This window comes from Mirounga angustirostris, unplaced genomic scaffold, assembly GCF_029215605.1.
Source record: "Mirounga angustirostris isolate CCGP_5_RB_7025 unplaced genomic scaffold, mMirAng1.0.hap1 SCAF_6, whole genome shotgun sequence".
NCBI lineage: Eukaryota > Metazoa > Chordata > Mammalia > Carnivora > Phocidae > Mirounga > Mirounga angustirostris.
The window spans coordinates 84,645,234-84,664,344 of NW_026991714.1; the positions used below are offsets into that span (position 1 = coordinate 84,645,234).

The following is a 19,111-nucleotide window of genomic DNA, read 5'->3' on the forward strand; positions in this document are numbered from 1 at the left end:
GAAACAGCCTACCTAGGGTGTGCACCCTCCCTCTCACCCCAGATTGTGACCTCGAGCGAGTCACCTAGCCCCTCAGCTTCAGGAATATTATCTGTAAGATGGGTATACCTCCTCAGAAGTAGGGAGGAGGAAATGAGTTCATTTATGTCAGGTTTATTAAATCTTGTTATTTTCACTGTAACGCCTCAGGTTTTCAAGCTTAGCTAATACTTTGGTTAAATGTTGGTCAAAGGAGCCTTCATGTAGCAAAAATGCATCCTTCTCTGCATTGTGGTAAATTCAGTAATTTAATCCCTGAAACATGAGCAGGGAGCCTGAGATTTCTTGAAGTTATCTAATGACTCTTCATGTTATTATCTGCAAAAACAGGCCCCATTGTTCTAGTCACTCATCCTTCCATCCATCCACCCATTGTCCCTTGTTGACTCTTTCTCTGTAAGTCTCAGAGAGCTCTGAACAGGGGAGCTGATCTAAGATGCAGACACGGAATTGTTTGCAGGGAACGGTGAAAGCAGATATATCGTAGGTGGGGATTTAGACAGCAGTCACCTGCAGCCATGGACATAACCCCGGTAGGCAGTGAGCCAGCAGTTAAGTGATCAGCTTGCTGTTGAAAGAACGAAGAAATGTTAAACTGCATTTTATGGAAAAATAGCAGGAAAGCTTCTGCTGTCCGCGTTTAACAGAGCGAAGGGCTGCAGGGCCCAGATTCATGGCCTCTCGTGGCTTTAGAGGACTTGTTACGGGTGCTGTGGGCCGTGCAGGGCTAGCCCCTGAGAAACTGTAAGGCAGAAAGCTGTGGGTGCTGCTCTTACGTACCTGACCTTGGGAGGCCCTGCAGAATTGGGATCCTCACCTGGTCAGTTCATTAGTGACGAACCTGATAAATGTCACTTCCAAGATACTGAAGTACCTGGAAACAGCCTTTGGGCCAGGGTTGCAGGTGGCCCCCACCTTTTTTTTTTTTTTTAAACTCTTCTGAGTTAGATTTCTTTTTCCTTTACCGACTAGCCAAAGTGCACCAGAGATAGATGCCCCGAATCTCATTTCCTACACTGCAATCTCATTAACCGATTTTTTTGATTTTGCCCTGTTGTATTTGCATGATATGTGGATTTTCATTCAGCTTTTCCAGTCTTTTCACAGCTTCCATTCTGCCAAGGAAGGATTTTATTTGATGCACTCTTAAAGCAATTTTATGGAAATCATGTGCTTGGGATCAGGACAGGCTCCGTGGGTGAGGGGGACTTACTCATGGTCCTCTGCCCACAGATGGGAAGGCTCACATGATGTAGATGAGCAAGCTGAGCTGTCCTGAAGGGGGTGGGCATAGGGTTAACTTGGCTCCCTCCTGGAGAGCTTGGAGTCTGCCCTGTTCTTAATGGTACTTGGAAGCTATACTGTTAACGCTGTGAAGCAGAAGATTGTGATTTCTTTCGAGACACAGCCAGGTAACCTGCTGTATCCCCTGGCTAACTGAAAGCATGAAAAGACCCCTTAGAGAACAGCTAGGGGGCCTCGGAGCTGGCCTATCCAAAGGTGTGATGATTGTGAGTGGCAGGAACGTCCTCTCTCAGCTTGCATTCAAAGAGTGTGTCTGTGTGAAATGGGGAGGGAAAAATTGAAACGAGTGTGGGGAGGCAGACATAAAAGAAAAAAGATTCTTTGGCTAATGTGCAGTCTTGGGTGAAAAAGGGAATATGCAAATTTTGGATTCCCTCAATTAAAAAAAATAATAAAATGATGGTTCCTGATAGGAATCATTCAGTAAAATATATGCCACTGCATTCTTTAGAAGACTACCATAAATGGGATGTAGCCCCTCTAGGTGATTATATTTATTTATTTTTTTTTAATTTTATTTTATTATGTTATGTTAATCACCGTACATTATATCATTAGTTTTTGATGTAGTGTTACATGATTCATTGTTTGCGTATAACACCCAGTGCTCCATTCAGAACGTGTCCTCTTTAATACCCATCACCAGGCTAACCCATCCCCCATCCCCCCACCACCCTCCCCTCTAAAACCCTCAGTTTGTTTCTCAGAGTCCATAGTCTCTCATGGTTCGTCTCCCCCTCCAATTTCCCCCCCTTCATTCTTCCCTTCCTGCTATTTTCTTCTTCTTTTTTTTTTTTTTTTAACATATAATGTATTATTTGTTTCAGAGGTACAGGTCTGTGATTCATCAGTCTTACACAATTCATCATAGCACATACCCTCCCCAATGTCTATCACCCAGCCACCCCATCTCTCCCACCCCACCCCCCACTCCAGCAACCCTCAGTTTGTTTCCTGAGATTAAGAATTCCTCATATCAATGAGATCATATGATACATGTCTTTCTCTGATCGACTTATTTCGCTTAGCATAATACCCTCTAGTTCCATCCATGTCATTGCAAATGGCAAGATTTCAGGGTTTTTTGATGGCTGCATAATATTCCATTGTATATATATACCACATCTTTATCTATTCATCTGTCGATGGACATCTTGGCTCTTTCCACAGTTTGGCTATTGTGGACATTGCTGCTATAAACATCGGGGTGCAAGTACCCCTTCGGATCCCTACATTTGTATCTTTGGGGTAAATACCCAGTAGTGCAACTGCTGGGTCATAGGGTAGCTCTATTTTCAACTTTTTGAGGAATCTCCATACTGTTTTCCAGAGTGGTTGCACCAGCTTGCATTCCCACCAACAGTGTAGGAGGGTTCCCTTCTAGGTGATTACAGATCGGCATTTTGAGATTGTAAGCGTGAATCATCTTCAGGCTGACCCTTGAGCTTTGTAGGACTATTGGGTTCAAAGTTGAAATGCCCCATGATGCTGTTTATTTTATGTTCAGTCCTTTTTTGTTTGTGATTTAGGTTTTTGTCAGTAATATTCATGTCTTCAGTTATAATGCCTCTCTGAGATTAAAGATGCTAAGTGTGATGCATGTATTTGCGGGAGGGCAGGGAGCTGGCACTGAGGTTAAGAAGGGTTATGTAATTCACCCAAGGTTCAACAGCTGATAACTTAGCATAGCCCAGATTCAGAAACCAGTAATCAGACTTATTAGAATTGTAGGTATTAAAAAAAAAAAATGTAGGTATTTAAGAGTACCTGAGTTTGGGACTGCTAGTTCAGTGTGACGAATTGGAGACACATTTTATCTCTCCCTCTTCCAAAACACCACTAAAAATGATAGTGAAGGAATAACAAAGGGCATAAAGCCACAAAGGAAAAAAGAGAACTAGAGAAAATCAGTGGAAGGCTAGATACGCCAAAGCAGACGGAAGAGCCAGACCCGTTTTGCAGATGGGAAAACGCCACCCCTCCAGTATTGGTGGGGGGCTGTGTGTGGCAGGGACAGGCCATCAGGAAGCCAGTCCGTTCAATGCAGAACCAGGTACCTCAGAAGAAGAGCTGGGGGCGGGGGTGAGAGCAAGGGACCAGTTCAATATGTTTTTAAAAATCTAGGTTTTTCTCCTCTCCCTTATAGTCCACTTACTACTCATCCCCACCCAGGGGGAAAACTGAAGATTTGTTTTAGAGAAGTTGAACATCTGCACAGCTAAGGGCAGCACTAGGGCACTTCACTAGAGAGTAGGGATTAAGTGAAAGTCAACACAGTGAGATGCCCAGCCCTGTGCCCTTATTTAGGCTAAATGCCTCCAGACAGGAGAATGGGAGAACCTTCCCTGGAGCCATGGACAGGCTCAAGAGCAAAAGACCTCCCTGTACTGGTAGCTGGATTTCCCCCCATAGAGCAGTTGGGTCCCCGCCTGATCGTGCAATACAAAGTGGACTGTAAAGCAAGATGGGTCACTATGATGAACTGAGGTATTTCATAATGATAAAAGGGTCAGTTCCAAGCACCAAAATCAGAGCTTCAGAATATGTAAAGGAAAAAAAAAAAAAAAAACTGGTCAGACTAAAAGGAGAAATAATCAAATCTCCCATCTGAATTCTTTCTATACTTAGAAACATACAAATAGAAATGGAAAAATTTTGAAAGATACTATTTACATTATCCTAAAACATCAAGGACCTTGGACTAAATCCAAAGAAAGACGTGAAGGAAGGACAGAGCGCTACAAAACATCACCCAAACCAAGTACAACCCTTAATAGGGGGAGGGGACACGTTGTGGTTGTGGGTTTGAATACTCAGTAGGTAAAAGAATTCAAAGAAGTGTTTTGTGGGAACAGAATTAAGAGTGAGGAAAGATGGAGCAGAGCAAGAAGGAGAGCAGCTTTTTAAGACTATGTGCATATGAATATGTTAAAATAGGGGAGACGGGCTTTGTGACATTTGCTTTTATTGCGTATGTGGCATTTTTCTTCTGGATTGTTGGTTCTGTAGTGGATATTAGCGGTGTTTCCATGGTACTTCATGCTTAGTCCTGTCACAGAACTTAGAATGCATAATTCTCGTCTGTTTCCGATAGTGTTGGCCCCACAGGACTAAAACTCTGTGAAGCAGGCGCTGTGTCTTGCTCAGTGTTGTATCCCTCATATTTATCAGTGCCCGGCACATCGCTGAGACCTAGGCCATGCTCGATATTAGAGCGAATGAATTCAAATGAATGAAGTGTGTTTGGTAGGCTGAATACTGGCCCCCAGAGATACCCAGGCCCTAATCCCCGGAACCCGTGTATGTTACCTTATATGGCAAAAGCAGCTTTCCAGATGTGATAAAGTGAAGGATTTTGAGACAGGGAGACCATGCTGGATTCTCTGGGTGGAACCTGAACGCCATCCCAAGTGTCCAAGTAAGACGTAGGCAGAGGGAGATCTGACAGAGAAGAATGCATTGTGGCCACTGAAGCAGGATCTAGGGCTGGATTCGAAGATAGAAGAAGGGGCCCCGTGAGCCAAGGAATTCAAGGAATACAGCTCTAGAAGCTGGAAGAGGCAAGGAAAAAAAAGATTCTTCCCTAGAGCTTCCTGAGGGAATGCAACCCAGCCACCATCTTGACTGTGGCCCACTGAAACGGATTTTGGACTTCCGACCTCCAGAGCTGTGAGCCCATACATGAGTGTTGTTTCGAGTCCCCAAGCTTGTGGCAATTTGTTATAGTAGCACTAGGATACTAATACACGTGAATTCTAACAGATGCATCAGTTCTCAGTTTTGTAAATGTTTCAAGAAACCATATCACCCCTCTCATGGGGGCAGAACCTGCTACATTTCTGGTCCCAAGATCTTTCACACTGCCTTCTCCACTCACCAGCATAAAATGAGCTGCCTCTTTGTTTTTATTTTCATGGTCCTGGTTGAGGTTCAGTAAGACCATTACTTTTGAGCAGCACCAAGGGAGCCTACCTGAGTTCCTTAATTCAAGTACAGTTCCATTGAGCACTTATAACTTATTAGGCCCTATCAGATCAGGCCTTGAGGATATAAAAGTTGAAGGACTCAGCCTCATCTGGAGGTGAGGCGAAGAGTTTCAGTGGAAGCGATGTTTGAGTTGAGTCTTAAAGGGTGCATTAGAACATCAAGCACAGAAAAGCAAAGGATGCACCAGGCCGAGGGGCAAATGCATGAGTTAGGGGAGTTATGGGAGAGACGAGTCTGTAGAGAGTTTGGGGTGATGTCACTGAGGAACTTCCAGGAGAAGATGGGTGGGTGGATGGAAGGACAGACAGACAAGACAAACGTTCAAACAGATTGAAAGAGACGGAGTCGGAATGGACAGCCATGGGCTGATGGTGGAGCCTTGGGACACATCCAGGTTACAAGGAGAGCCCCAAAGGGCAGCCCCAAAGCAGACCCCGAAGGAGAGCCCTGGAGGTGGCTCACTCGGAAAGGACACTCCCGGAAGCCGACAGTGCCCCCCGCGGCAGACAGGCCTGCCGACCCAGGTGGAGGTCGTGTGAGAAAATGCGGGGAGAGAGCCAATACTGGAGGAGAGGTATTCTTCTCACCGAGGGGCAGCGGGGGTGGAGGGTTGGTCCACAGGGCTGGGGGAGCGCTTGTGACTCCTGTTTTGCCAGAGACCCATCCGCTTGCCAGGCCCACTGGCTCTTCTTCTCATTGACCTTTTCCTACCTAGTTTTTAAAGATGAAGGTATACTTTACCTACAGTGAAATTCACCCTTTTTTAAGTGTGGGGTTCTAAGAGTTTTGACAAATGAATATGGTATGTAACCACTAGCACCATCAAGATGCAGGATAGCTGTCTCAGCCCAGAAAATTCCTGTGTGTTCCCCTATGACCAGCCCCTTCCCCTGGTACCAGCCCCTGGCTGCCCCCGGTCTGTTGTGCCTGCAGCACCTGCTGATATGGGAGCAGCGCACGCTGTAGGATTTTTAGTTGTCAGGTGTTAGAATTAGTGATTCAGTGCCCATAATCTGAACTCTAAATTTCACCACAAGAAAGGGTTTTGTTGGCTTGGTCCCTCTTTTTCTCCCTAAAATAATTCGAAGCTCACTGGATTCATGTCAGTAGTGTTCGTCAAATGCCTAATAGAGAATCGATTTGAGCATATTTGCAGGTAACTTGTCGAAATGGGTTCTAAGAAGGGAGCTTTTGCCTGATGATGACTGGTTGTACTTTAGTCACTTGCTGAATATTTTTCTTAACGCATCTGCCTTAGGAGAAAAGAGATAAAGAGAAAGGTTCTTTTTTTTTTTTTTAAAGATTTTATTTATTTTGACAGAGAGAGAGACAGCGAGAGAGGGAACACAAGCAGGGGGGAATGGAAGAAGGTGAAGCAGGCTTCCTGCCGAGCAGAGAGCCCGATGCGGGGCTCGATCCCAGGACCCTGGGATCATGACCTGAGCCGAAGGCAGACGCTTAACGACTGAGCCACCCAGGCGCCCCAAGAGAAAGGTTCTTGTCAGGACAGAATGCAACTAAGAAAATTCTTAACTGATTTAAGTTTAAAGATGCATTTTCCACAGGATCTAGTATAATGCCGTGGGTCTAATAGTCACTAATGCCAACTTTAATAAAATGATAATGTACCTGGTAGTCTGAAGTAGACAATTAACTTTTAATCTCTACTTTCATTGAATATTTTTAAACTGTTGATTAAAATCCAAATAACTGCTTCTGGGTCAGCTCTCCTCAACCCCCTACATTTTTTTACAATGTGTGTTTGGTTTCACTGGAGTTGTTCTTGTCTGTTAACAGTTAACCTGGCTGTTAATTAGCATGTAATTTACCCAGGGGATGAGTTACCCATCAAAAACAAAGGCTTCTTTCCTATTGTGTAAGCCCAGACCTATAGTAACTCAATCGCTCACCCACCAGCCCCTGAAATAGTACACATATGCTACTCATAGCCTGGACTCTAAAGAGAAGTAATGACAGTGTTCATCTCATTTGGTCATAGGAGTTAAGGAAGTAAATGACTTTGAAAGCAAAGTAGAAAAGAAGCAAATGCCTTTTCAAGATCTAGCCAATAGTCATCACTGGCTTTGGGTAACGTTTGCCCTGGCTGATGGTAGGAGCTGTTTTCACCCTGATTTCTTCTTTCTGATTAACATTTCTCATTCCTTCTAAAATTAGCGTGGCAGAAAATGTTAGCATAGCCAAAAGACTTCAGAATACCTGCAGTTTTCTTCAAGCTTATAAATATCTGATTCATTTTATTTCTTTTTAACTAAAAATGAAGAGTCAGGAAAGATGGGCCAAAACCTTTAAGGTGACAGTCAAAAGGGATGAGTCTGGTTCTGCATAGAGGGTGAAAAAAAATTGCTTTTATGAGTATACACCTTGGGGACCTGACCTGGTAGCAGTTCATTAAGAATTAAATGAACACCACCTAGGGATTTGCATTTCCCACCTGCTCTGCATGGATCGTTGAGATGATGGGGCTGCTAAAAATAGGTAAGCTGTGTGAATAAACATTCAGGTAATTGATCCCCCTATTTCGTGTGAGTTCACACCATATCTGAGTGTTAAGTCTGCGTCCTTTCAGAAGATGACAGTTAAAAAGTTTGGTTGCAGTAGAGTGTTTTGACTTCTTTCAGCAGACAGAGGAACTTTTGGTCCCACAGTCCAGAAGCGGTTGCTCACGAAGTAGTGAGCTTCCCGTCATTGGCAGAGTTCAGGCTCGTATATTAGCTTCACGGATGGGAATTTGTCATGGATTGTGACCCTGCTGCGAAATGGTGCCTGGCACGTATTGTTGAATGTGTGATGAGACTCACGACCACCCCTCGGAGCAGTGTGCCCAGGGATTTCTGTACTAAATAGATGAGAGGACCTCCAAAATCTGTTCCTGCAGTGAGGCCGTACAGATTAGAGCTCTGCAGGGCCAGTGATTTTATGTGAAAGTCGCGATTAGCTGAGAACAGAGTAAACCAAGTTATAGAATCAGTAGATATAGTTTGACCTCAGCAGCTAATGACCTTTTATGTCTTTTCCATCTGTTGTCAAATTTCACGTTCGACGGCCGGGTACTTGAGTGACATTGTAATGAAGGAGTGAGCTTTGCCACCGGACCGGGTGCCAAGATTACCTGGCTAGTCCAAGTGCCCACATTCGGTCAGAGAAGGTGACCTTCCCATCTGGAGGAGAGCTGTTCAGTAACGGTCTTCGAGGACCTAGATTCTTCTTTGGACACTTTCTGGGCATGGCAGCACACTCTTTCCGGGGACGCTCTTCCATGGTGGCAGGGGGCAGGCGGGGGCGGGAAGGCCCTTGGTGCTCATGAGCTAGGCACGAGCAGAATGAGAGAAGGAAGTAACAGAAGATGAGATGTATGAGGACATCAGGTTTGGAAACAAAACACTTTGATAAAGCACAGTTGGGGAATTGTGTACCCAGACCCATGCAGTACTTTTTTCAGAGATTGGACACACACGCCCATGGATACCCATCCGGTCCTTTGTTCCTTTCTTTTGATGTCACCCCTGTCTCCTGTTGCAGAGCACCAGAACTACTTTGGAATCGATGAGAACCTTGGCCCGGTAGCCGTCAGCATCCGGAGGGAGAAGGTGGAAGACGCCAAGGAGAAAGAGGGGTCCCAGTTCAACTACCGGGTGGCCTTCAGGACGAGTGAGGTAATGGCTGTCTTGTGTCGTTGCTGTCCTGGGCTGAAACCTCTGACATTACTGCGCTAGATTGTTTCAGATGAAGTATAATGTTAGTGATTATAGCATTTAAGATCACTGAAAGAGCCTACAGTATTTTATTCCCAATAAAAATTTGAACCCCTGTCACAGATGTTAAGGGGCAATGATTTTACTTTCCCCTTGCATGATAGAAAGGATAAAATGATAAGAGCGCAAGGTTTGGGGGCTCAGAGAGGACACGTACGAACTGGACCACTCATGTCGGAACTGACAAACAGCTTCGAAATCTAGTGCAGGAAATCAGGTGGTCCGCAATGCGGGGAGTGTGGCCGGCTGTCTGTGCACACTGCATTATTCCAAGGCCCCAGCTTAGTGCCTCGCTTGCCTTGCTTTGAGTAAAAAGTGGGATTGTTGAACGAACGGAACAATATGTATACATAGCCAAATGGGTAGGGATGCCGATTACAAGGAAGGAGATCTGGCCTGCATTTCAGGTTTTATTCTCTTGACCTATTATAATTAGAGAGGGGGTGTATTCGGCAAGTGTTCCAGCGTGCGTATTTCGATTGGCTCCTTCCAGATCAGAGAGAGGAAAGGGAGCTCTTTGCCGGTCACCTGTGTATGCGTGAGCCTGTGATCTGCTGCGTGGCTTGCCAGGTGCTCTAGTGATTTGGGCTCTGTGCTGGACAAGTAGGAGATAGAGCCCCTCTCTTGTAGTGACGTATTTTAGGTCACAGGCCTGTGCTGTCCGATCCAGTAGCTGTTAGTCACACGTGACTGTTTAAAGTAATTAAATGAAATTCAGAATGCAGTTTCTCAGTCATGCCGGTCACATGGAGCCAGTGACTCCTGTATCAGCTAGTGCAGAGAGCGAGCATTCTCATCATTGCACAAAACTCTGCTGGGCAGTGGGGTTCTAGAGCGTTCTGCACACGGCAGACCTCGCTGCTACAACCGTCACCCCGACTCTCTTGTCCGCTAACAGTTCTCTTCCCAGAGTCGGAGTGGGGGGAATCAGAGCTAGGTCCCTTGATTTGCAATGCTGGGATTTCCTCTCTGAGGCAGGTGTCAGAATGGCGATCGCATGCGTCCCTCACACATTTGAGGGCATATCACAGTCATGAGGCAGAATTCCGTAGCCAGTAATCTTCTGAGCCCTGAATCACCCTGCCCGCGGGTGTCAAAGGCTATCCCCATTCAGCTTCAGGACTCACCAGGAAAATGAAATAGAAGACAAGAAAGGAATGGAACAAAAGTTGGTGTGGAACATAGGGCAGTAGGAAAAGCGAAGGGAGGGGTGGGAGGAAGGTGCCAGGGGCCAGGCCCAGCCCCAGGATCTCTAGCTTCTCCTCAGTGTCAGGCTCCAGTTGGCTCCGAGAGCTGCAGGAACATCATGCCCTGCCCGGCTCCCGTCATTCTCCAGGCACACTTCCTGAATATTTCAACCCCTCCCAGCTTATCCCTGAGCCCCGTGCACTTCTGTTGTTTAAAGACTCTTCGAGTGTTGATTTTGCTTCCACCCATGGAGAGCTGTAGTCACTTTTGCCCCACTCAGAAAGGAGACTGACCTTTCTCCCTCTGGAAGGCAACTAAAAAAAGGCTTTCAAGAAGTAACTGGGAGTAAACATGAGCTCTTCTGTGATGTTCTGGAATCTTCTGTTCTGCCCCTGCAGCTGACAACCCTGCGAGGAGCAATTCTAGAAGACGCCATACCCTCTACCACCAGGCATGGTACTGCACGGGGACTACCTCTCAAAGAAGTCCTGGAGTACGTCATTCCAGAGCTGAGCATTCAGTGCCTGAGACAGGCTTCGAACTCACCCAAGGTCTCGGAACAGCTGCTCAAGCTGGATGAACAAGGGGTGTGTACAATGCGTGAGGCTCTGTTTGGGTGTGAGTGCGTGTCTGTGTCTCTAAATGTTTTGGACTTTTCCCATCCATCTTTCTTTTGAGATCATTTATCTTTAATGCCTTGAAGCATTTTGTTCCTCTGGTTGTTCCTAAGAAACATGATGGCTTTCTAGTGTAATACTCCTCCTGACTTGTATTGTTTTTACCAAGGTTTTGGTGCATCCCAACTAGCAAAAGCACATCTGATTCGTGATTATTAGAGATCAGTGGTATTTTTTTCTAGGGTTTAAACAACTCACATTGGGCCTTTCCCTGAACTCACATTTGTTCTTGTCCACTGTGTGTGAGGCATTGATGCTAACAGGTGGAAATGGACAGCGTGCATTGGGGAGACTGACACTAAGAAGTCGTCCCTCGCCCCAGGGGGTCAGTAAGACCAAGAGCACAAAGACCTCTGCAAGGTAGAATATGGTAGTGGATCTTGAGGAAGTATAAATGCAGTGAGTGCTTTGGGAAAAGAAGAAATAACATCTGCTGACACATCTGAAGGAAGCAGCATTGTAACTGGGACTTGGGTAGAATTCCAGGAGGGGGATGGGAGCAGTTGGCTGTTTTAGGAACTGTGATGAGTTTCTTTATAAGACAAGGGCACATCTTAGGAGGTTGTAGTTTAAAAAAAAAAAAAAAAAAAGGCATGTTGAAGCTAGAGCACATAGGACCTTGAAAGCTAGGCTAAGGAGTTTGCACCTGATTCAGGAGGCAGTAGGGAACCACTGAAGCTTTTTGGGAGGACGAGACATGATCAGAGCTATATTCTAGAAAGATTATCCTGCTGGAAGGGAATGAGACAGGCTGGTGAAGATAAAGACTGATGATGGCCTGGAGTTCAATTATGGACTGTTGACATGGTCCAGGAGAGAAATAATGATGGTCAGGATAGGGACGTGGCCCAGCCGATGGAAAGAGGTCTTTTAAGCATCAGATACGAGATAACTCATAGCGGGAAACTAAGAGGTAGGCACCCCAGTGTATGTAACTTATTTCAAATGAGCGAATTTGTTTTTATTTTATTTTTTTATTTTTTTAAGATTTTTATTTATTTGACAGAGAGAGACACAGCGAGAGAGAGGACACAAGCAGGGGGAGCGGGAGAGGGAGAAGCAGACTTCCTGCCAAGCAGGGAGCCCGATATGGGGCTCGATCCCAGGACCCTGGGATCATAACCTGAGCCGAAGGCAGACGCTTAACGACTGAGCCACCCAGGCGCCCCACGAATTTGTTTTTAAATGCATGCTTTAAAAAAACCCCAAAACATAATAGTGATGTATATTTCCAGAATTTTCTAAGGAAAATTCCTTTGCCTGTTTTAAAGAGAATAGGTATCTCTGGTTGACCCAGTAACACCAATGTGGTAGTTTGATGGCATATTTGATATTCAGATGGCTGGAATTCTAAAAGTGATGAAATAGTAATTTGTCTAAGAAATTAACACTGCGTGATTAGCCAAAGGAAGTGGGCGCTGTAACATTCAGAGTGAATAATCCTGAGATATGTCTGTTTCAAGAAGGAAGGCTGACATATTAAAAACAACAGCTAAACCAAACCAAAACTCTCCCCTAGAGCAGTTGACTTGTAAAACTGTATGATACCCAGGATAGTTGGACCACGATCGTGACTAGTAAAGTGTGTGGAATGTACGAGATGTCCGTGCAGCAGGTGAGGAAAACATGTTACCAGGGAGGGATAGGAAGGACGTGTTGGTGTTGGTGCAGATACTCCAGGTGCAAGCAGGCTTGATGAGAAGAACAGCACTTATTTTCATATCTTATTGTCATATTTATTTTTATGGTATTTCTGGTCATGGGAGAATGTGCTCTGTCTATCACTGTACTTGCTGTTCAGCGTGGTGAATGGTATCTGGTCCCCTCAGGCTGCTTTAGAAAATCCCACAGATGGCCCCTCGTCCATGGGCCTGAATCCCAAAGTCCTCAGGGCCTTGGGAGACATCACAGCAGTTACCATTGACCATCTCCTCACGAAATGAAGCAAGTATTTAGGCGGTCTGTTGAGCAGAACAGGTCCAGAAGCTATGCCAGGCAATTTTTTTTTTTAATGAAGAGTGTAAGTGCTTTTAAATGAACACCTTTTTATAGTCTGATGTCAAAATTAATGCTATGAAAATCGGGTTCTGCTTTTAAGCAAACTGATGCATTGTTTAGCTCTAGCTGAATTTTGTGTGGTTTTTCTTTGGCAATTGTATTTGTTTGACTTTGGTATATTTTCCTAATTGTGTACAGTGTGGCCTTGTCACTTACCCATACCTCTTGATGGTGTCTGATTCCCATATTACATGAGGAAGAGATACTATTTATTTTCATCCTGAAGAGAGAATGGACGGCTTTTTTTTTAACATCCTGCTTTTTAAAGGATCCTTAAAAGTTGCCACTAACTTTTTAGAGTGTTTGAGAGTTTATTCCAGGTAGTGGAATAGTAAATCTGCCCGGGAATGGGATGAGCCAGTTTTCCGGTACTGTTCTTAGGGGGTTTTAATCTTGAAAAAAATACAGAAAGGATATATTGTCGTGTACTGCTTCCTTGGGGTCTGTAACTGCCCGGGTTCAGCCCAGTCACTAAGTGCATCTGCTGTCTTCAGGACATAGGTTTGTAGCGAGAACTTCATTCAGTAGATGTTCAGATCATGTGCCCCGTTCTTGAAGTTCATGAAGATGTTTTGAGCAAAGACTCACCTCGATGGAGAATGACAAGGGAAGTAATTACTAAGCGAGACTCTGAAACTTTTGTTACTTTATCTACATAAATTCACCTCTCAACCTCTCAAATCTATTTTTCCTATTTTAAAAGACTCTCCTAATTTATGTGTCAGATGACTTTATACAATTATATAGGTTGACGTAAAAAAAAATCAGATAAATTATGGCCACTCGCTGTTTGAGAATATCATGGCATCTTCAGCAGAATGATTAATTTGTTCTTGGGTCAGCGTTCCTCTTGTCCCCCTCACCCTAGATATATATGTTTACTTGCATACCAGGCTTGCTTCTGGTGAAGTCACAAGGGTCTAAAGAGATGATCCAAATAAGTAAGACTGTGTGCTTGCTGGAAGCTGACCTAGTCCAGAGAAAGCACTAGAAGGAAGGGCTTCCCTACCCACTCCAGTTTATTTGCAAGGCATTTCTGAGGCTTTGTTGTTTTGGTCACTTTCATTTAAATTTGAATTTCCTTGTTAATGAGGACAAGGCTTCTGCCCTTGGGAATGGAGCAAGTCCAGTTGTCATCCTGTCCCAGGAAGCCAAGGAGACCCCGTGTGCTGGGTCCTCTGTCTGTGTGGCCTGTCTGTATATCCAGCTCTCAGCACTGATGCGGTATGCAGTTTCGACAAGCAGGTATTTCTGGTTTCTGACAGTCCTGATGCCCGAGAGCCCGCCGAGCTCCCCTCCCACAACTGTGGGACAGGCTGTAGCTCAGAACAGTTAAATCAATGTCAGGGGGAAGGGTGAGGGATTAGGGGGGCGGCCCCAGGTCTGGGGAGCTTGGATACAAACCCTGTTCTGAGAGAATTGGGAATTTTGGTACTTGGGTGCTGGGGTCTCCCCTTTGTTTTGTGCCCCAGTTAACTGCAGGGTGTGCTGCTGGCTTTGTGATGCAGCCCAGGAAGAGTGATGGCTGATACTACATTCCAGTTGTTTTCGTGAGGTTTGTAAGAGACTGAAGTCAGAGAAGTCTCTTCCCAGTGTTTCATCCTGTGACGGTTTCAGCGGAATGACTGCCATCATAGCGAGCAAACCCCAACTGCTTGTTCTAAGAGTCTAGAGATAGTTCCATTTCGTGGCCTCCTCACGGTAAACGTGTGTGATACCCGTGCCAGGCTATATGCGTGCCACAGGACATTTTCACTGCACCAGAGCTCTGGTGGCTGTCATGAACACTTGGGGGCTTTGAAATCTCTTGGAGCCAGATCCCCTAATTTTCATGGGCCCAGGGGCCTCTGGGAGGGAACGCAGATCCTGTTCACAGTCAGGGCCCAGACTCTGGCTCGTTTGTCCGACGGCTGGGAAGAAGGGTGTGAAGTGGACAGCACCATAGCCAGCAGAGCAGGCCCGAGGGAGTCCAGTCCTATGGGTGTTTGACCTTTGCCTGAACGAGAGTCCAGAAGACTCAGGAATCACATAGAGAAATTGTGCCTGTCTGGTGAGCACTCTGCTTAACGGGCATGAGGCCACACTAGCCCAAACCGTGGGGCCCCATACAGCTTTGCTACGGGCCTCCTCCCATGGCGGTGGGTGTGAGAAGAGAAAGGGGTTTCCCACTGGAGATGCCAGGGAGGCCTGGGACAGGCTGCAGGAGTGGCCAGGGGGCGTTGGAGGACCCGGTGGCCCAGGACGAGGTGGCCAGATGGTATGGACGTGTGGTCCTGGCAGAGCGGTGCCCAATGTGAGCAGCAGGTGGGGGAGCAGAGGACAAACGGGATGGAGCTCCTGGGATGTGGATGACAGTGTGGCAGTCCGTGGGTGCTGGCAAGGCAGCGGGTGCTGGATCCACGGGCATTCGGGCCCGTGGGACCTTGGGGTTACACGTGCTAGCGCTGCTTAGCGCATCTCTGATGGACTCTCATTAAGGCTAGGGCAAATAACAGGAGAGAGTTGAAATCCTCTTCCACTGGCCAGAGAGTCGCCAAGCTACCCATGATATCTAGGATGGGAAATCCTCGTTAGAGGATGCGTATGGATCCCGACAGTCACTGAGATCGCTGACATCTGTGGTGATAATTGCTGGTCCTGTGTTTCCCGAGTGGCTTTAGCATCCTGAAATGTCTTCTGAGTCACTCAGGAACAATGAGTGTTTATAATGAAGTAATAGAAGGCATTTTTATTACGCTTCATATTTTTTCTAGTTGATGGTCTATTTGCAGAAAATACGGTATCTCATTTATTTGGAGAGTTGAGTTGATCAGAAACATTTATTCCTCAGTCTCTGGATGAATGGAAATGTTTCTCTACTTGACCCTCCTAAAGAACTAGCTCAATAAAATTCATCATACTAGCTCTAAGTAGCTTGTGCACAGCATCTATCCCCACACTTAGGGCACGAATCATTGTCTTCACTGTGTAGTTGAGGGTCTTAGGCTCTGACAGGAGCCCAGGCCTGTGGGCTGTCCGCCATGCCATGGGATCCATCGCCATAGGTAGCTCATTCAGTCAGATTGTGAGCGGACGATGCTTTCTTTTATATCCTCCCCCGACCCCCCCAAGAGCACTTAGTCTACATCGACTACATTCAGAATGTAGTGGTGGTTGACTCTCTGTTCAACTCTAAAGGTATCCTAGTGTGCAATGAGGTGCTTCCTACCATCTACCTAGATCACCCCGGCAGGTGTCTTCCTACCTTTCTTGGATCGTATGTTGTCACTGGGTAACGTGCTTTTATCACTGCCACTCAAGGGAAACAAATATCGTTTTGCCTTATTTTACTGGTAGTCAGCTATGAATTTTGATGAAAGGCTCGATTTTATGGCTTGATAATGAAAGCGAACGGTGTTATGGATGGATGCCTTTAGGAAATCGGTGATGTCTGATAATCTGTCAGGTTTTGAGGCTCCGATTGCCTGGTAGTAAGATTGAATGCTCTGATTTCATGAGTGAGAAGTAGTTTCTCTTCGGATACGGTAAGAAAGCTGTGCAACTGGATCCAGTGTCTCTCCAGCCTTGGGAGGAAGCAGTCCTGTGGCTTCCATCATGATAAGAGATTAATTGTGAGTTAGAATTACCACAGGAACTCTTCAGTGGCTCTTAAAATTCTTTATGGTCTGTTGTATATTTAGCAGATGGTTTCTTTGCAAGATTGTCAAAAATACAGAGATGACTGTAATTTTATAGCCCAAGTTACTTTCATGGACACAAAACATTGTTCCATTTATATACATATATCACAGTTCCCACTGGGATTCCTTCCTTACCGGACCTTCTTTTGATTTGTTTGTTCATTATGGTCTTTCATATTTTCATGAACGTTCAAAGAACAACAACAAAAGCGTCAGGAACCAGAGGGGAAAAAACCTGTAAGTTGGTGGCTTTGTTTCTCCTTCTGACTTGGAAGATGATGCTCCTTACTGCAAGGAGGTTGTAAGATTAGGTACTTCCACGGTTGTATTTTTAAGCAGATACCTGAGGCTGTCTGTCCATCCTGGAAGCCCAGTTGATCCCACACGGCCATGGCCATCCATTCTGTTTCGTAGGGTTTCTGCCATTTCTCCAGCTGTATTCGGGGGTTTCCGGGTTTGTTTGTTAGATATCTGTAGCATTTCGCGCAATGACAATTGCTTCCTCTTTTGCTTATTTGCTTATGGGAATTGTCCTGGCATGCTTACTGTTTTCATTTTACTGGAAGTTAGCTTGTCTGATATTCTTTGCCAAGTAATTCTCTTTCTCCCCCATTTCAGCTGAGCTTTCAGCACAAGATCGGGATCCTTTATTGCAAAGCAGGCCAGAGCACCGAGGAGGAGATGTATAACAATGAGACAGCGGGACCAGCTTTTGAAGAATTCCTTGATCTTCTGGGCCAGCGAGTCCGGCTGAAAGGATTTACCAAATACCGAGCTCAGCTAGACAATAAAAGTAAGCTTCCTATTTGTGTGTGCGTGCAAATTTAATTCTCCTAAGGTAGGCACACCGCATAAATCTAAGTGAGCGATCATGTGCCCTCCCATTCTTGACCCCGACAGCAGCCTAGCCAAGCTTATTTGGGATAGAGTTGAGATTTCCTCAGATGAGCAAAGGAAGCACATTTCTCAAGAGGTATGTGTTTCGTGGAAGCTCAAAAGGTCAATTCCTTTACTGTAACACCAGCAGAGAGATTCCCCAGTGTTTCATGAAGAATCTTTTAATATTTCCTTCTTTCTTTTAGCCTCACCTCTTCTCTCATACCCTTGTTCCGATATACCAAGGACAAGCACCGCATTCTTTTCTAAAAGGCAAAATATTAGCACATTCGTGCACACCATGTTCTCTGGCTCATTCTGTTCATCTCTGGTTTCACGGTGTTAACTGGGGAATTGAAGCAGTGGTTAAAAGCTGATGCATCCTGTTTTCCAGTGACCTTACTCAGGTCCCCTTGAGCGGGGCACACATTAGCTCTAAGGTGCCAATTTAAAACACAGACTCGGCACCATCCCGTTATGTGCAGATTTCTGTTGTATCTTCATTTGGAGAATCCCATTCCTTCTGGTCCTCATAAATTCTGAATATTTTATCTTTGTCTTTGTGCAGTTAGATTTCATGGCTATCAGCATCTAAAATATTCCAGGCAGAGTAATTTTGTGTATTTTGGGAAATTCTCCTTATTATCAAGCAATTAACTGCTTACTCTTTTAATCAAAGGGGAGCAGATAGATCCTACAGTTGGAGGAAGTGGGAAGGCACGTAGCCCACTTCTAGTAGGGGTGGTGAAGTGGGAACTTTTTCCCCATGGGAATGTCTATGTGAGGCCGTCTGAGGTCCCGTGGCTCCATGCCCCCAGTGTCCTTCAACTGGGGACCCTCATAGATAACTTGCCTACCTCAGGGTGGGGCCAGGTCTTTGTGTGCCTGTCAATCAGATCTGTTTTTTTTAATCTGTTTTTGAAAGTTACGTGTAGAACATAGCTTATCAAATCTGGAGACAGTGTTACCTCATAGGTGGGCCCCTGTGTCCTATACACATGCCAAGGTTGGATGTTGACTATTACATCGGATGCATATTGCTCTTGCCTCAGATCTGTAAAGATTAGGGAATAATTTGTGATACCCACTCTGAGTCACCACATGAGACCTTTTCTGATTTTTCTTCCTTTTTCTTGGCAAACTGCCCTGGAGTTATAGACCCCAGGCCGTTCACAGCCTCTCTTGGGTCTGCATGCAGAGGTGACAAAACTAGGGACTTCCGTGATGGCCTACATCTCTTTTCCGATAGAAATATTTGCAGCAGACCCTTGAACAAGTTGGTCAGTTCACCTTCTCAATTACCATACTGACATTTGAGATGAAAACTTTCAGAATATTTAATTTCAGAAATCTATCTTGTAGTACTATTTGGGATAGACAAATTATGATTGCATTTTTTAAAGTGTTTTCTCCCCACGGGGGTGCCTTGGTGACTCAATTGGTTAAGCGTCTGCCTCCGGCTCAGGTCATGATCTCAGGGTGCTGGGATGGAGCCCCGCATCGGGCTCCTTGCTCATCGGGGAGTCTA

General features: G+C 45.4%; 1 protein-coding gene across 8 annotated transcripts in view; it reads left to right on the forward strand.

Annotated features, from left to right (window-relative positions):
* Window positions 1–19,111, forward strand: part of SIPA1L2 (signal induced proliferation associated 1 like 2) — a 216,828-nt gene that overhangs the window by 120,528 nt on the left and 77,189 nt on the right. For all 8 annotated transcript variants that reach the window (XM_064594625.1, XM_064594628.1, XM_064594624.1 and 5 more), the window contains 3 exons: window positions 8,872–9,005; window positions 10,691–10,879; window positions 17,326–17,500. In XM_064594625.1, coding sequence (XP_064450695.1) covers window positions 8,872–9,005; window positions 10,691–10,879; window positions 17,326–17,500 — 498 coding nt within the window. The remainder of the gene's footprint in view (window positions 1–8,871; window positions 9,006–10,690; window positions 10,880–17,325; window positions 17,501–19,111) is intronic.